Raw genomic sequence first — 17577 nt, 5'->3', positions numbered from 1 at the left:
TTAGACTGGAAGCCAGGATCTAGCTGCCTCCTCCAACTAGCTAAGCACATTTCATACCTAACCGCTTTGGAGCACTTGCAACCCTATCAGTAAGGAAATTATCCACGTTTTATTTAGACCCGGTATTTGATTCCCAAATTTGTACTCTTAACCAGTTAACAGCTACCTCAATTTTTTTTTTCATATGCAATGTAAAGATAATCAAAATGCCCCCGCCTATTCCTTAGCGTTGTTAAACAGAGTGACAGTGCTTTTGGTGGGGGGGATGGATATGAGGAGAGCTCTACTGGGGATTGAACTCAACCTCTGAGCTATATCCTTGACCTTTTTTATTTTGAGAGAGGGTCTTGCTAAATTGCTGAGGCTGACCTTGGACTTGTGATCCTCCTACATCAGCCTCAGTGCATTCTTTAAACCAATTTGAGTTTGGTCAGAACTCTTAAATTAGCTTTATTATCGATACCTAGTCAGAGATTTCACTGACCCTCGTTGATGGTGAGCTTGACAGAAGCTCATGAGAAAAGACATTGATTCTATGTCTCTTTAACCTGAAGCTATAATCTCTGTAAGCAATAACAATTTGTTTTGTTCACACTGGTCCCACTATGTTGCCCATACTTACCTTGAACTCACAATCCTCTTGCCTCCAGAGAAGCTAGGAGTACAGGTGTGTGCCACCACATCCAACAATTTACAATTGAATTCTGAAAGGAGCCTTAGAACTGGAATTGTTTGTAAATATTGTTTATAAATGTTTGCTCAGAAAGAATACCATTTAGGGGAGCTTTAGGATTTAAGATTTACAGAATACAGTATTAAATACAGTACAGTGCATCCATTCATTCATTAAAATGCATTTACTGATTTTTTTTCTGTCCCTGGTAACCAAGTCAAAACCCATCCCTAAGTACACCAAGGAAAGAATTAACTGTGGTGGTAAAAACATGCAGTTTGATTTGTCAGTCTGTCGCAGTTCATTAAACATTCCACACCACCAGCAAAGTAGAGAATCACTTCTTGCTTTGCTGGAGATTATGTACTTTGTGCTAGTCAAATGCAGCCAGTGTGCTAATCTGTGGCTTTCTATTCTCAACTTCTTGGTAAAGGGCCTGGGTATGTAGCCCCTTTTGCTGCTTGTTGGCTCAACTTGACCCCTCATTTACTACAGATGACCTAATTGCTCTTAAAGGCTTAATCACTAGGAATAGTTAAGTACCCTTTTCTGGTTTTCTTTCTTTTTAATGTAGTGCTGGAGGTGGAATGAGGAGGGCCTTGAGCATTGGAAGCCTGTTCTCTACCTTTGAGTTACAACCCAGCCTATAACTACTCCAAGTGTTGGAAAAAAAAAAAAAAAAGTTTATACTCCTCTTGTGAATGTTAATATCATTAGAATGAATGGTTCAGGACTATAACTTCTGAAAAATGTTTATTCATATAGCAAAGGACGAATATTTTGCCTGTTACTTGCCTTCTAGAACTTGGAGCTAGGAGTCTTTTTTTTTTTTTAACTCATGATCATCAGTGAGTCTTTGAGCATTATTTCCCCACCAGTTGGCGTTGTCATTTGCTAAAGGAAATAACTGCCCCCTCTCTCAAAGTTGGAATGAGAACTAAAGAAGATATGTGAAAGTGCTTTATGAACTGTCAAACACACGAAGGATTATTAGAGTAGAAAACAGTCCCTTCGAAAGATTAATCGTTTTGAAAATGTTATAAGCATAAATTATTGGTTTCCTCATTCAAACCATGACAAATCCTTATAGCCACAAGAGGTGAGTAATTGAAATCTAGGGAAAGAAGATAATAATTTAGCATTTTTATCCATGTGAAAATACTACTTTTCACTTCCCACAGAGGAACGTACATTTTGGGGGTTTTGTCTTCCACTGGTACTGAAAATGTAACTCAGCGGCGCTTTACCACCAGCTACATCCCGAATCCCGGCCCCAGTCCCAGTCCTCGTCGCCGCCGGCCTTTTTTTTTTTTCTTTCTTTCTTTCTTTCTTTTTTTTTTTTTCAAACTGGAGGCTGGATAATTTGCCAAAACTGGCTTCGATGTTGGGATCCTCCTGCCTCAGCCTCCTTAGTCGCTAGGATTAAAGGCCAGAGCCACCGTGTCCCGCTACAGTGTTTTTTATGTTTGTATTTAAAGTCGTTTTAACAATGACTTACCTAGTAATCCAGCCATTACCTCGGGATTTTCGTATGATTAATGGGAAGTTAAGGCTACCCCTCCCCTCACTATACCTGTAAAAAATTACCACTGCCTTTTCCTCGGAGTGCGAGAAAGTGGGTTCGGATTACATCCGGCATAACGAACCATGTCAGTGTTGGAAGCCCCAGACATTCCCAGTCCGCTCTGGAGGAGTTGCACTCAGTGGAACCGAATGGGTCAGGCAGGTGACAACTTCTAGGCTCTGAATTCCTTTTCAGAGAGGCAGTCATCAGCTCCCTGGACGTGAGGGAAAGCAGCCCGGGGCGGGCCGCGTGTGGGAGCACCATGCGAAATACTAACCCCTGCCAGTCGCCCCAGGTCAGCCGGGCGGGACTGGGCGGGGGTCGGCGCCCCTCCCCGGGGCGGGGCGCTCGCAGCTCAGCGCCCGGCAGAGGCTGGGCAGCCTGCGCGCGGCCGTCGAGGCTGCAGTCCTGCAAACTCGGGCGCGATGTATCTCCGCAGGGCGTTCTCAAAGACGCTGGCACTGCCGCTGAGGGCTCCCCCGAACCCGGCGCCGCTGGGGAAGGACGGTGAGTGCGGGACGCCCCTGGATCCGCCGGCACCCGGTTGGCCAAACTCGGCCTGGAGCCGCAGCAGCCTGGGTTGGGGGTGGGGGAAGGCAGGGAGGGTTTGACGGGGAAGAGGCTCCAAAATTCTCGGCTGCTTTGGCAGTGGGGAACCTTTGCAGCGTGACCTCCGAATCCGGACTAGACTTTCTGGGTTCGTATGCGGATCTCCAGCAGGTGGTCTAACCTGTTTCGTCCTCCGTTTAACAGTAATAATTGTGAGTTTTCATGAGTTAATACATAGTTAAACGCACTTCAAAAAGTGCCAGGCGATCATACTCGTAGCTTACCACTTTTATTACTTTAGGGATCATTTCGCTCCCTGATCTCGTGGGGAAGCAGGTTTGGGTGGGAAGGTGGACTCAGCGGCGAGCCAGGCGGCGCGCGGGAGCGAGTGCGGAGAGGGAGAACGCGCGCAAAAGCTTGCGGAGCAAATGAGTACATCGCCCAGGACCTGGCCGGGGCTGGGAAGCCTGAACCCCTGAATGCTGGGGGCCCTCAGCATCCCCGCGACAGGAGGAGGGCTTGGGGTCACTTTCCTGAACTAGGTTGCAGATGGGCCTGCAGCTATCCAGATGTTGCTCTGGCGTCCAGATATCTTTGATCTTTGGCTTCAGGGATGCGTGGGAAAAGGATGCGAACTCATATATATATTTTTATATTTTATATAAATATATATATATTTTTATATTTTATATATATATATATATATTTTTTTTTTTTCTAAAGGGGAGGTTGCAGGCTGGAAGTTGATTAAATAAAAATTGTCATAAGCTGGACACGGTGACACACGCCAACGACGCGGGAGACAGGCAGGGGGATGGCAAGTTCAAAGCCAGCCTCGGCAATTTAGCTAGGCCCTAAGCACCTTTGCCAGACCCTGTCTCAAGATAAAAATTAAAAGGGCTGGGGGTGTGGCTCAGTGGCAAAGTGCCCCTGGGTTCAATCCCTGGCGCGCGCACACACACACACACACACACACACACACACACACACACAAAATGTCATATAGGAAAAGCACCCAGTACGGTGCCTGGAACGTAGTAGGTGCCTGAGTAGGGAGCAAGAAAGATTGTTCGTTCAGCCGACTGCCCGAGGCTGCGGACCAGGTTTGCGCTTCCCCGCAGTCGTGCCCCAGCCACCCTTTCCTGATCGTCAGGCACTCCTTTCCATCACTGATGGAGGGACAGCTTTTAGACAGTCTCCAGGAAAGGTCTGAATTCTCTATTCACTTCGCTTTCCGCCTCTCTTCCCGAGGCGGCTTTAGCCCAGAGTGTTGATTCCAGCCGGAAAGACAAAGACTCCTGCGGAAAATTCCATGGGCCAGTTTTGGGGGAGTTTTTGTTGTTGTCTTGTTTTTGGTTTGGGGCTTAGATGAGGCCTGTGTTGGTAAAGGAGGGGAGGAGCAGGAAGGTCTGCCCGACTGGCTTCATTCTTCTTTTAAAATGCAAGTACCGGGCAGTTGCCCCACCAGCTTCCCAGGATCTTGGTGCCTAAAAACGAGCTATTTCTGCCCCGTTTGATGAAGTAGGAGACAAGACATTATTTTACACTTCTGAAGATAACGGCGCTGTTTTGATGGAGATGAGGAGAAAAGGGAGCAGCCTCCCTCCCGACCCTGGCCGTGGCCTTGCACGTTCTCCCTCGCAGCCTCCGCCAACCTCACACACGCCGGTTTTTTGTAGCTGGCAGGAGTTTCGAGTGATTTTCTTTCCAACATGGAGCAAAATAGAAGTAATTGAAAATTCCAAATATATAGTTAGCAATACTGGTAGTAAGAGTACTGGTCTTTATCTTATCTAATTACTATTTTCGTAGAACTGATTTGTGTTTTATGAACTATCATTGACTGGAAACTTTATCTGTTTTCAGTTGTGGGCATTAATTAGCCTTTTATTGGTGCGTTCTACTTGGATTAAAAAAATTGAAACAAATTTTTAACGTCTCATCAACTTTTTTCTCTCCTTTTTGCTTTCAAAAATGTAACTTTTCATGAATCAATCACTTAGATTTATAATAGTTCATTGGGGAAAGACCAGAAAGTCAAAATAGAAACTGTAAGTCATCTGTATTCTTACCACTCAGGGAACATCACTATTTAGAGGTTAGTAATATAGTTTTCCAGATCTTTATTTTTTCCTCTCCTGTATTTTTCCTTAGGCACAATACTTCCACAAATCTGGGATAGTCCCATACATAGTATTTTGCTATGAACGTTAATTTAATGTTGTAAACTACATTTTCTCATGTAAATATTCGTCTACAAAAATTATAAATTTGTTTCACATTTTATTACTGTACTAAAACTTGCCCTATTAATTCCTATTGAATATTTCCCATTTCTTTGCTATTTCAAGTAAGTTTTCAAGTATTTGTCTATTTAAACCCCTGATAATTTTCTTTATGTATTTCTATTTTAAAAAATATTTTTGGATTGGAGATGTAGCTCAGTGGTAGAGCATTTGCCTAGTATGCACAGAGCCCTGAGTTTGAAAAGAGAGAAATGGGGTTCTCTTTGTTGTTCAGGCTGGCCCCAAATTCCTGAACCCAACAATCCTTCCTCAACCTCCTCAGCACCTGGGACTACAAGACACTTGCCAGCTCACAGACTGTATTTTCAAGCCAACAACAGTCTTAGCACAAGTCAAAACCATAATCTTTTTATCAGTCTCTTGGGCATATTTATATGAAATTACGGAAAATTTATTTTTCTCTAAGATTTTTTTTTTTTTTTTTTTTTTTTGTACTGGGGATTGAACCCAGGTGTGTGTTTAACCACTGAACCACATCCCCGGCACTTTTTGTTTTTTATTTTGAGACACGGTCTCATTGAGTTGCTTAGGACCTTGTTAAATGCTGAGGCTGGCTTTGAACTTGCAGTCCTCTTGCCTGAGCCTGGGATTACAGACATGCACTGTCACAGTAGACTTAAAGATCTTTTTTTTTTTCTTTTTTCGTTTGATACTGAGGATTGAACCCAGGGGTGCTTAACCACTGAGCCACATCCCCAGTCCTATTTATTTATTTATTTATTTATTTATTATTTTGAACTGATCTAGCCTTGAATTTGTGATTCTTCTGCCTCAACCTCTTGAGTCGCTGGGATAACAGGCTTTTGCAACCATACATGACCCACGATGGTCATTTAAATTCAAACTAAGGACACAAACAGGAAATCATTGTGATTTTGCTATTGTGAAGCCCCTGTTCAAGTTGGTCTCTCTTGAGCCTGTGCGCTATCAGGCCACCTCAAATCAAATTACTTTGCACTTTCCCTGTTGCCTACTCTCTTGCTTTTACCAGTGTTGTGCCTCTGACCTCCACTGCCATTTCTTCTTGTATTTATGGGAGAAGGCCTACTTTTCTTCAAAACTCAGGTGGGGGTCTCTTCAATTATAACAGCTACTTTGAGGCCCACTAACTCAGTTTTCTTCCCAGCATTTTCCTCAGCTGAACATCTATTGCAACATTAGTCCTACTCTGTCACGATTATTTGTCTGCAGGTATTTGTCTGTTCAAGTGTTCTCTCCTTCCGGACTCTGTGCTTCGCTTGTTCACAGTTGTGTCTTTAATGCTTCTATGATTCCTAACAATTCCAAAGTGCTCAAATGTATCTGTTGAATGAATATAGAAGTGTCTCTATCTCTTCACCTTTTTTAAGAAAATATTTTTAGTTGCAGATGGACACAATACCTTTATTTTATTCATTTATTTTTGTGTGGTGCTGAGGATTGAACCCAGTGCTTCACACGTGCTAGGCAGGTGCTCTACCACTGAGCCACAACCCCAGCCCTCTCTTCACCTTTAAAATAAAGAAATTGAGCTATATGAAGTTCAAGCTCCTTCTAGCTTTGATTCTATTGTAAAACTTTCAAATCCAGAGCTTTAGCATATATACAAATTCTAGCACTACAAAAGAAATGTCTTTTTAAATGATTTTTTTTGCAGATAGACAAAATACCTTTGCATTAGGTAACTAAATACCCTTTCCTTTGTTTTTATGTGGTGCTGAGGATCGAACCCAGTGCCTCAACACGTGCTAGGTAAGTTCCCCACCACTGAGCTACAACTTCAAAAAAAAATGTTTAAACATATAAATACATTACTTTCATCTCTTTCAGTTGGTTTTAGAGAATTTCACTTCTATTTCAGGTATGATCTTGTTGCAATATCTGGCTTAAGACGAGCTTTTATCTGGGCTGGGGTTGTAGCTCAGGGGTGGAATACTTACCTCATATGTGTGAGGCACTGGGTTCCATCCTCAGCTCTACATAAAAATAAACAAATAAAATAAAGATATCATGTCCATCTACAACTAAAAACAACAACAAAAAGCTTGTATCTGCCAATCTTAGCTTTTTTTTTTTTTTTCGGTCCCGGGGTTTGAACCCAGGGGCACTTAACCACTAAGCCACATCCACAGTCCTTTTTGTATTTTATTTAGAGGACAGGGTCTCCCTGAGTTGCTTAGGACCTCACTAAGTTGCTGAGGCTAGCCTTGAACTTGTGATCTTCTTGCCTCAGCCTCCCAAGCCATTGAGATTACAGGCACATACACCACCAGGTCCAGCTAGTCCTTTTTGCTTTCTATGGTATTAGAAAAATCCAGATTTCTTTCTGGATCTACATTTGTATTATAGATTTATGAAATATGTTGGACTTTTTTTTTTTGGGGGGGGAGGACTGGGGATTGAACTCAGGGGCATTCGACCACTGAGCCATATCCCAGCCCAATTTTTTAATATATATTTTTAGTTGCTGATGGATCTTTATTTTATTCATTTATTTATATGCCGTGCTGAGAATCAAACCCAATGCCTCACACATGCTAGGCAAGCACTCTACCACTGAGCCACAACCCCTCCCCACCCCAGCCCTATTTTGTATTTTATTTAGAGCCCGGGTTTCACTGAGCTGTCAACACCACCCCATTGCTGAGACTGGTTTTGAACTCAGTGATCGTTCGTCTCAGCCTCTGGGACCGCTGGGATTACAGGCGTGCATCACCAAGCCTGACTTGGATTTTTAAATTAATGTTTTATTTAACATATATATGTGAATTTTATGAAATTTAAGTTATAAACATATTTACTTTTTTGAAAAATAATCATTTATACTTAATTCTGTAGTTGAGTGTGTACAGTACATGGATTTCTTTGCTAATATGCACATCAGTTTGCTGTTAAAATTATTTAATGCTCCTGTCATTTCTCCCTACCCACACCTGCACCCCTTCCAAGAAAAGCATGATGCTTAACATCAAGATGACAGGCTTCATAAGTACTTATCAAATTAGATTGGGAGAATGTCAAGTGGAATTATCACCTGCCTTGGATACCGTATTCCCTTAAGCTAAAATCATTTGATGATAATGGATTCTCGGTTCACTGAGGAGAAACATCTTTAAAAAGAAGTAATTATTTTACATAGTTCTGCTTAAATGGCGATGCTAACTGTGTTTAAACTCACTTTCCTAGCATCTCTTCGCCGGATATCATCTAACAAATTCCCTGGAACATCTGGATCCAATATGATTTATTATCTGGTCGTAGGTGTCACGGTCAGTGCTGGTGGATATTATGTAAGTATTTAACTGTAGTGTTTAGAAATTCATGTATTTTAAAACCTGTGGTAGGGCTGGGGATATAGCTCAGTTGGTAGAGTGCTTGCCTCGCATGCACAAGGCCCTGGGTTCAATCTCCGGCACCGCGCAAAAAAAACAAAACAAAAAAACCTGTGGTAAAACTCAAAGCAATGTTAAAATCAGGACATGGGATTAATTAGATATACAACAGAGAAATAGGTTTAAATGTCATGAAGCATACACATTTGAAAAATACTCTAGGGCTGGGGAGATAGCTCAGTCGATAGAGTGCTTGCCTTGCAAGCACAAGGCCCTGGGTTTGATCCCCAGCACCGGAAAAAGAAAAAAAGAAAAATACTCTATAGTCATTATAAATATAAGATTTCCATAAAAATGTATTAGCTAGATTGTTATGATTTTTTTGTTTTATTTTATTTTATTTTTTATTATCATTACTAGGGGGTTGAACCCAGGAATACTCCAGCACTGAGCTACATCCCTAACCTTTTTAAAATTTTTGAGACAGGATCACTAATTTCATCGACTATATTGGTACACCTGGTAGTAAAAACAGTATTATAAATGCTAATATTAATAGTTAACATTTGGGCTGGGGATATGGCTCAGTTGGTAGAGTGCTTGCCTTGCAAGCATCAAGGCCCTGGGTTCAGACCCCAGCACTGCAAAAAAATAAATACATAAATAACATTTGAGTATTTATCATTTGCCAGACTCATAAATCCTTTAATCATTTCAATAATTCTGTGAAGCTGGGGATATAACTTAGTTGGTAGGTTGCTTCCCTCACATGCACAAGGCCCTAGGTTCAATCCCTGGCATCACAAAATAATAATAATTCTATAAGAATATTTAACAAGAATTGTTATTATTTGTCATATTTAACAAGAATTGTTTTGGGCTGGGGCAGTGGCCAGTACTTGTAATCCTAGCAACTTAAAAGGCTGAAGCAGGAGGATGGCAAGTTCAAGGGCAGCCTCAGCAACTTAGCTAAGCCCTCAACAACTTAGTGAGACCCGGTCTCAAAATAAAAAATAAAAAGGACTGGAGATGTCACTCAGTGGTAAAGTGCCCCTGGGTTAAATCCTTAGTACCTCCCCCCAAAAAAATTGTTTTGGAAGATCTACTCATTTTTTTTTTTTAATTTAAATTTTACCTTTTTTTTTTTTTTGTTTTTTTAGTAGTGCTCTGGATGGAACTCAGGGCCACATGCATGCCAAACAAATGTTCTCCGCTAGCTACTCCTCCAGCCCAACTACCTTTAAAAAAAGTAGACTTTTATTTATTAGATTTATAGAAAAATGAGCAAGGGGTTGTGGGTATAGCTCAATGACAGAGCACTTGCCTAGCATGCCTTAGTTCCATCCCCAGCACCAAAAAAAAAAACAAAAAAAAAACGCAGGAAGTGCAGAAAATTCCCTCACCCTCTCTTCCTTTCCCCTGTTCACTTCTGGTGTAGTACATCTGTTAAAATTAACAAGCCAATATAGACTAAAGTCCAGAGATTACATCAGGGTTCACTCTTTTTTTTTTTTTTTTTTTTTTGCTGGAGATTGAACCCAGGCACGCTTAACTACTGAGTCACATCCAAGCCCTTTTTATTTTTTATTTTGAGACAAGAGTCTTTCTAAAGTGCATGGGACCTTGCTAAGTTGCTGATACTGACTTTGAATTTTCGATCTTCCTTCCTTAGCCTTCCAAACCCCTGAGATTACAGAAGTGTACTACTGTGCCCAGTTTAGGGTTCAGTCTTTGCATTATCTGTTCTATGAGTTTTGACAAATATAGAATGATTGTACCACCACTGCAGTGTCAAGCAGAATAGTTTCGCTTCCTTAAAAATCTTGTATTCCACTTATCCATTCCTTTCTCCTTACTCCCAATATTTTTACTGTTTCTATAATTTTTGTTTTATATTTTACATAGGTTTATTATTTTAAAAGTCATATTCATAATTCATTAAAAATTCAAAATAAGCATATGTAAAATTCTGACTCTCTTTTCCTCCCCCATCCTCCATCCACACCTTCTAGGGATCTACTGTAAGACAAATATTCATTTGTTTTTTAGTGCTAGGGATTGAACCCAGGACCTTGCACATGTTAAGTACATACTCACTGAGATACATTCCCTGGTCCCAAGATAAAGCTTTTAAATAGTGTGATTTGGGAGCTAAAAGAACAGAACATTTAAATTAAATTAGGTAAAACTGTCGAAACATTTACCACTTAGTCATAAACTTTCGAAATCAAAAATCTAATGTTCATTGTGAAGAAAAATTGAATAAGCACAAATTCTTCAGAAACCCTTAAAGTAAGCAGTCACTATATTTTGGGTTGACCCTACAGGTACACATAAGGGACTTTTAGTCATAGTTAGGAGCCATTTCTATAGGACTATGTAGAATAGCCAAACCAAAATTCTAAGCTTTGGATTTTTTTTTTTTTTTTCCCCACTGAGCTGCACTCCTAGCCACACACGCCCGCCCCCCCCCCCCCTTTTTTTTATTTTATTTTGAGACAAGATCTTGCTAAGTTTCTTAGGGCCTCACTAAGTTACTGAGGGTGGCCTTGAACTTATGATCCTCCCACCTCAGCCTCTGAGCAACTGAGATTATAGGCTTGTACCACTGCACCAGAGCGTCAATTAGTCAGGAAACTTCAAATGTGTCACTGGTAGGTACCAGCTTTCATTCATACTCAGATTGCTTTGCTTCTGCTTGATGTTGAGTTACTGCCCAGGCCACTCTAGTTGGAGGTGAACCATGGCAAAAACAAGCTGGGACTAGGCCACGTGGTGGATGATGATCTGGGAAGTTGGAAGACTGAATTTCATCTGGATGTCTCGATACCACTAATTATATCAACTGGAGCCAGACATGAGCCTCTCCAGTCTGCTAATTCTTTCTTTGCAAAAGGAAACTTAAACTGAAAGGTTGTAAACTGAATATTCCTCAGAGCCCTCTGTGGCCTCATTCTCTCAAAATGGCATGGAAATCAAACAAGGTGATGTCCCCTTCCATAGCTGAGATTATGTAGTTTTATTTATTTTTTAACAGAAAGTCAGAGATACTTTTTTACTTCTAAATCCAAAAGCAAAGCATAGCAGAGTTGTAAAAATGGAACCCCACTTAGTCTGGTTCACATTAATACTAATGTTTAACGATATTCTTTAGTTTGAATCTCAAACCTTAAAAACCTTGATTCCCAAGAATCTTAGGCTACTTTTAGGAATTACAGAAAAAAAAATTGCAAAGCACTGCAAATCTGTATTCTAGTCCTCCCTTCACTTTCACATCCTGCATTAAAATGATTGGTTTTGCGGATTGATCTCATGGATGCTCAGTAGCCAAGAGCAGTTTTCCATTCCCAAGGAAAATATTCTACTCTTAGGGCTCCTTAGATATAAAAGAGGCCCAGATCACTTCAATTTCCTGAGGGTCTGGGGATATTTCCAAAAAGCAATCCCAGCTGGGCATGGTCGCACACACCTGCAATCCCAGCAACTTGAGAGACTAAGACAGGAAGACCACAAATTGAAGGCCATTAGCAATCTAGTGAGACCCTCAGCAACTCAGCAAGACCCTATCTCAAAATAAAAAGGACGAGGGATGCCAGGCACAGTGGCACACACCTGTAATCCCTGTGACTCAGGAGGCTGAGGCTGGAGAGGAGAATCTCAAGTTCAACACCAGCCTCAGGGGACTGGGGTTGTGATGAAGGGCTCATCTGGTATGTGTGAGCACTGGGTTCCATCCTCAGCACCACATAAAAATAAGTAAATAAAATAAAAGTATTTAAGAATTGTTTTAAAGCCGCCTCTGCAGTTTAGCAAGGTCCAGATCATCATCCACCACGTGGCCTAGTCCCAGCTTGTTTTTGCCATGGTTCACCTCCAACTAGAGTGGCCTGGGCAGTGACTCAACATCAAGCAGAAGAACGATGACAGAAGCAAGGCAATCTGGGTATGAGTGAAAGCTGGTACCTACTAGTGACACATTTGAAGTTTCCTGACTAATTGAGGCCGAGATAATATAAACAATGTTATCTAACTAATAAGATTTTCATTTTTATTTACTAATTTATTGTTGGTGTTGAGGATTAAATCTAGGCCTTGTAGGTGCTAAGCACACGCTCTATCACAGAGTTATACTCACAACACTAGATTTTCTTTTTTTTTGGATACCAGCAATTGAACCCAGGGGTGCTTTACCACTGAGTCACATTCCCAGCCCTTATTTTATTTAGAGACAGAGTCTCGGCAAGTTGCCTAGGACCCCACTAAATTGTTTAGGCTGGTTTTGAACCCAAGATTCTCCTGTCTCAGCCTCCCGAGCTGCTGGGATTACAAGCATGTGCCAACTCTCTTGGCAGATTTCCTTCCTTCCTTCCTTCCTTCCTTCCTTCCTTCCTTCCTTCCTTCCTTCCTTCCTTCCCTCCCTCCCTCTCTTTTTTGTTAGTTTTAATATTTTTTTAGTTACAGATGCGCACAATACCTTTATTTTATTTAGTTATTTTTTTGTGTGGTGCTGAGGATCGAACCCAGTGCCTCACACGTGCTAGGCAAGCACTCTATCACTGAGCCACAACCCTGGCCCTCATTTTTTTTGAGACGGGATCTCACTCTGTTGAGGTTAGTCCAGCCTCAAACTCCTGATCCTCCTGACTCAGTCTCCCAAGCAGCTGAAGTCACAGGCATGTACCACTATGCCTGGCTAGATTTTTATTTTTAGAATATCATTGCTTAATGTGAATACAGGCCAAAGAAGACTCTTGAGTATGAAATTAAAGGAAGCCTGCACATTTTGTCTGTAATTAAGATAGCTTTCTGCCCCGTATTATTTCTGCAGTAACCTACAGTCAGTCAGTGTTGCTTTTTATGACTCACCCTAGCCTTCCTAAGAAATCTTCTTTAGGATGTAGCTGTGTGGTATGTCATTTTGGAAGATTTTTTTTTTTTAATGTCTTTGTGAGATAAGTAAGATTCACATGGAGTTCTATCTACCTTTACCTCGTTTTCTCCAATGATAATATCTTTTGGAACGATAATGCAATAGCACCATCAGGAAAGTGGCATTTATATCACCCATCCATCTTAATCAGATTTCACTACTTTTACATGCACCCATTTGGGTGTGGGTATATTTAATTCTAGGTGATTTTATCATGTCTAGAGTCATGTGTTTGTCCCCACTGTCCAGATGCAGGATAGTTCCATCTCTGTCAGCATCATTCATGCTGCCTTTTTATAATTGTACCCACTTCTCTCCCTTCCGCCCTCCCTAACTCCTGGCAATCGCTAATCTCTTCTCTATTTCTATGTTTTTGTTATTTCAAGAATGCTACCTAAATAGAACCACAGGTCTGGAACCTTTTGAGAGTGGCCTTTTTCCCACTCAGTGTAATTGCCTGGAGATTCATGGGAACTGTCACCAGGTACCCACTGTTTATTCCTGTTTGCTGCCGAGTCATGTTGCCTGTTACAGACGGACCACCCTTGGTTTAACTGTTCATCCTTTGTAAGCCATCTGAGCTGATTCTGGTTATTTCCATTATAAATGAAACCAACATGAACATTTGTGAGTTTTTGTGTGAACCTGGAGTTACATTTGTCTGTGATAAGTTCTGGAGAGTGTTTGTAAATGCCTGTAAAGATATTTTGGCTCTAGCTTAATTTATTTTTACCTTCTTTGTCTTCATCTTCTTATTTCCTGTGCATGTTTTCAGTTACCTTTGACTCCTGTTAGAGATTGTTCCTTTCCTTTTTTAAGCATTCCACTTAATGACAAAAATATCCAAAGGAGAAGTAAAAGAGTAAATGGTGTAGTTGGTTTCCTTTCTTGCTGTGTTGGGATTGCAGCTTAAACTTCTAATGGTAATTACAGGGAGCATTGTGTATACTGTTGAAGTTAGCAAAAGCTTTAGAAATAAAGCTAAGGCTGGGTGTGGAGGTCCATGCCTGTAATCCCAAGAACTCAGGAGGCTGAGAAAGGAGGATCACAAGTTCAAGGCCAGCCTCAGCAATTTAGTGAGGCCCTAAACAACTTAGTGAGATTATGTCTCAAAATCAAAAGGGCTGGGGATGTAGCTCACAGTGATAAAGTGACCCTGAGTTTAATCCCCAGTACCAAAAAAGAAAAAAAAGAAAAAGAAAAGGAATAAAGTTAAAGACACATTTTCTTTCAGACTTACAAGACAGTCACGTCAAAGCAAGCCAAACACACAGAACATACAACAAATTTGAAAGAAAAAACAAAAGCAGAGTTACAACCACTTCAAGGTAAGGGGAATTTATTATTATTATTATTTATTTATTTATTTATTTATTTATTTATTTATTTATTTTTTTTTGAGGTGCTGATTCCCATTCTTAGTCTAGCAATGAACACTATTTGCCCTTGGCTTCTTGGCTAACTTAATCCAGAATGGCTCTGCGTAGGAATTCATTCAGGAAGGAAAAGCCCAACCAAAATCTAAAGAATATTCTTAGGCCTTTTGGATGAGTGCATTTGGTAAATGAGCATTTTGCATTTATACTGCTGACCGTGGCTTTGACTTCTTTGTGTGGTAATATTATTTCTCCCCTCTCCGACGTCCATTCATGCAGGCATAATTTTAGTATTTGTCTCTCTCAGCAGCTTGACCATTTGTTTCCCTCATTATTTTTTTTTAAATCATAAGATTAATTTTTGTTTCTGTTTTGGCTAAGACTTCCCTGTGTCTCTGCTCAAAATATACTGGCCATCAGAGCTGGGTGCACTGAGTCCCTCTGTAGATAAAAATGTCAACCATGGGGACAGAAGCTTGACATTTTCGCCCTTATGTCTATTTCTTGCCTATAACTACTTGCTTTAAGACATAGTTTTTTTTTTCCATTTCAACTATAATACCATTATCAATTACCATGGTCACTATTTAGGGACAGAGATACTGGCTGCTCATGAATCAGTTTACCCTTTTCATTGTGACAACAATAAGAAACAGAATATCATCGATAAATGTTATTGAATAGAAACATGAGAAGTCTGTTTGTAATAATAACAAATACAGCATTGACCTGAAGGCCCATTTTGTACAGATTATTTTAGTTAATCTTCACAATAGCCCTGTGAGGTGAATATTATCAATATTCTGATTTTAAAGAAGAAAAAGCTGAGGTTGAGAGGATTACTGGTTTCCACAGGGTCTTAGGCTAGTGACTTGGCTACTCTTCCACACCATCTTACATGGAGGGTTGAATAGGGTGGTTATTTATTAGTATCAGTATTTGAATAAGTAATATATGCAATTTTTTTAAGTTCAAAAGAGTTTATAAGAAAACAGATCTCTCATCTTCCCTCCCAAAAGGCAACCACTAATATCAGTTTCTTTGAATCCCAGCAAGGCATCTTTGCAAATACAGCTCCCTAGCTCTCTAACACACCCCCTTTGTCCATACTGCATACATTGTTCTTTCCTTGGCTTTGCCTTTTACAGTCCACTTGGAAGACCAACAAATGTCAGCACATGCAGATGATCTGACTCACTTTTTTAAATGATTGCACAGTGTACCATTGCGTTCCCATGTTCTTTAAATTAACACTCTGCTTAATGAACTAAATCTTAAAGGTGAAAAAGAGAACGTTGCAGACGCTGAGAAAGCAAGTTCAGAAGCCCTGGAAGTTTCTGTCGTGGAAGCTGAGGTGGTAGATGCTGAAGAAATTCCAGCGGCTGCAGTTGGGGACGTACAGTCAGGTGTGGAGGGCCCTCTGGAGGAGGCGACGGCAGTGGGTGCTGAAATGGAGCCTAAGGTTACAAGTGCACAGATGGGTGACCCCGCAGAGGGCGAATCCGAAATGACCCCAGAGCCTACGAATGCAGCACCAGATGAAGCTGTTTCCACCCATAATGATCAAGGTACCGTGGAGAACGACAGTTCCCAGGAATGTGCTGAGCTGGAAGAAACTTCTCCAGGTGATTCCGAGCCCTCTGCTGGGCATTTGCAGGAGGAAGCTAATGCTGGTTGTGAGGCTGCCTCAGGCTAATCTCGTGCCAGTGGACATTCCTGCAAAAACAAAAACGTCAGTGTGTCTAATAGCTGCCTTTGTATTTGTAGTAATTTTGGTTTTTGAAAAAACTTCTTTCTAATGCACTCCAATGAGCCCTGAAGATTTTTGGTATCTTCTGGTAGAGTTTTAGATTAAGAGATTGGCAATTTTACATTTCTTAATGATTTTCTACTCTCTGAGATCATGACACTGCAGTAAAGAGTTTATAGTTTTAGCCAGGCACGGTGGCGCATGCCTGTAATCCCAGTGGCTGAGGAAGCTGAGGCAGGAGGATCCCAAGTTCCAGGCCAGTGACAGCAACTGAGTGAGACCCTGTCTCAAAATAGAAAATAAAATGGGTCGGGGGTGTTGTTCAGTGGTTAAGCACCCCTGAGTTCAACCCCTGGTACCAAAAAAAAAAAAAAAGCTGAAATATGAAATATTTTTATTTTGCATTGTAGAAATTATCTCTACATCCTGTTTTCACTCTAATTTTGCTCTTTTTGCTCTGCTTTTACCTTACTTTATTATATGTAGGTCTGGATTTTCAAGCTTTATTTGAACTCATTTAAATAAAATTAGAAAATCTTTAGTGTTTCTATTTTTATTCACTAGCACTTACGTAGGTATAAAAAATACACTAACATATACACATGAAGAAATTAAGCTTTCATAATATTGAAGAGGGGACACAGCTGTGGGGAACTGTGCCTTTGATAATGTAAATGCCCTCCCCAGCTCTATTACATAATGGACTATGCAGATATTTTCTGGTTCAATTCAAACAATATTTATTGAAGATTTACACTTTGTGCCAGGAGTCATTCATTCCTTCACGTGTTTAACAAATACTAACTGAGCACCTACAACCTACCAGGCCCTGTTTTAAGTCTTCCTCACTTTTTATTCTTTTTGAGTGGGACTAGATAATAAACAAGATAAATAAGAAAACTGATAGAATGTTAGAAACCAACAAGTGCCAAGGGTGAAAGAAATGAAGAGAAAGGGATTTTAAGTGCTGGTTTGGGGTGGAAGTTGTCATTTTAAATAGAGCAGGCAGAGCAAGTCTTACTAGGAAGGTGTTTTGAATACAAACCGGAAGAATGCGTCAGGGACCGCATCACCAGGACCTCGGCAGGGGGACACGTGCAAAGAACCTGCCGCAGGAG

General features: G+C 40.8%; 1 protein-coding gene across 3 annotated transcripts; it reads left to right on the top strand.

The window, feature by feature from the left end:
* Positions 1 to 2585: 2585 nt before the first annotated feature.
* MGARP (mitochondria localized glutamic acid rich protein) lies at positions 2586 to 17497 on the top strand. Of its 3 annotated transcripts, none has more exons than XM_079154838.1 (5): positions 2588 to 2744; positions 6794 to 6823; positions 8258 to 8361; positions 14568 to 14661; positions 15990 to 17497. In XM_079154838.1, exons 1-5 carry the CDS (start codon positions 2663 to 2665, stop codon positions 16403 to 16405), a joined length of 726 nt encoding a protein of 241 aa, XP_079010964.1. In that variant the 5' UTR covers positions 2588 to 2662; the 3' UTR covers positions 16406 to 17497. The 3 variants fall into 3 exon arrangements, with proteins under 3 accessions (XP_079010965.1, XP_079010964.1, XP_079010966.1); XM_079154840.1 differs by lacking the exon at positions 2588 to 2744 and adding an exon at positions 3772 to 4514; XM_079154839.1 differs by lacking the exon at positions 6794 to 6823 and having other exon boundaries at positions 2586 to 2744.
* Positions 17498 to 17577: the final 80 nt, after the last annotated feature.

The sequence above is a fragment of the Sciurus vulgaris genome (assembly GCF_902686455.1).
Source record: "Sciurus vulgaris genome assembly, chromosome: 9".
Lineage (NCBI taxonomy): Eukaryota > Metazoa > Chordata > Mammalia > Rodentia > Sciuridae > Sciurus > Sciurus vulgaris.
Note: the sequence above shows the minus strand (reverse complement) of the source record. Positions and strands in the feature narration are given on the sequence as shown.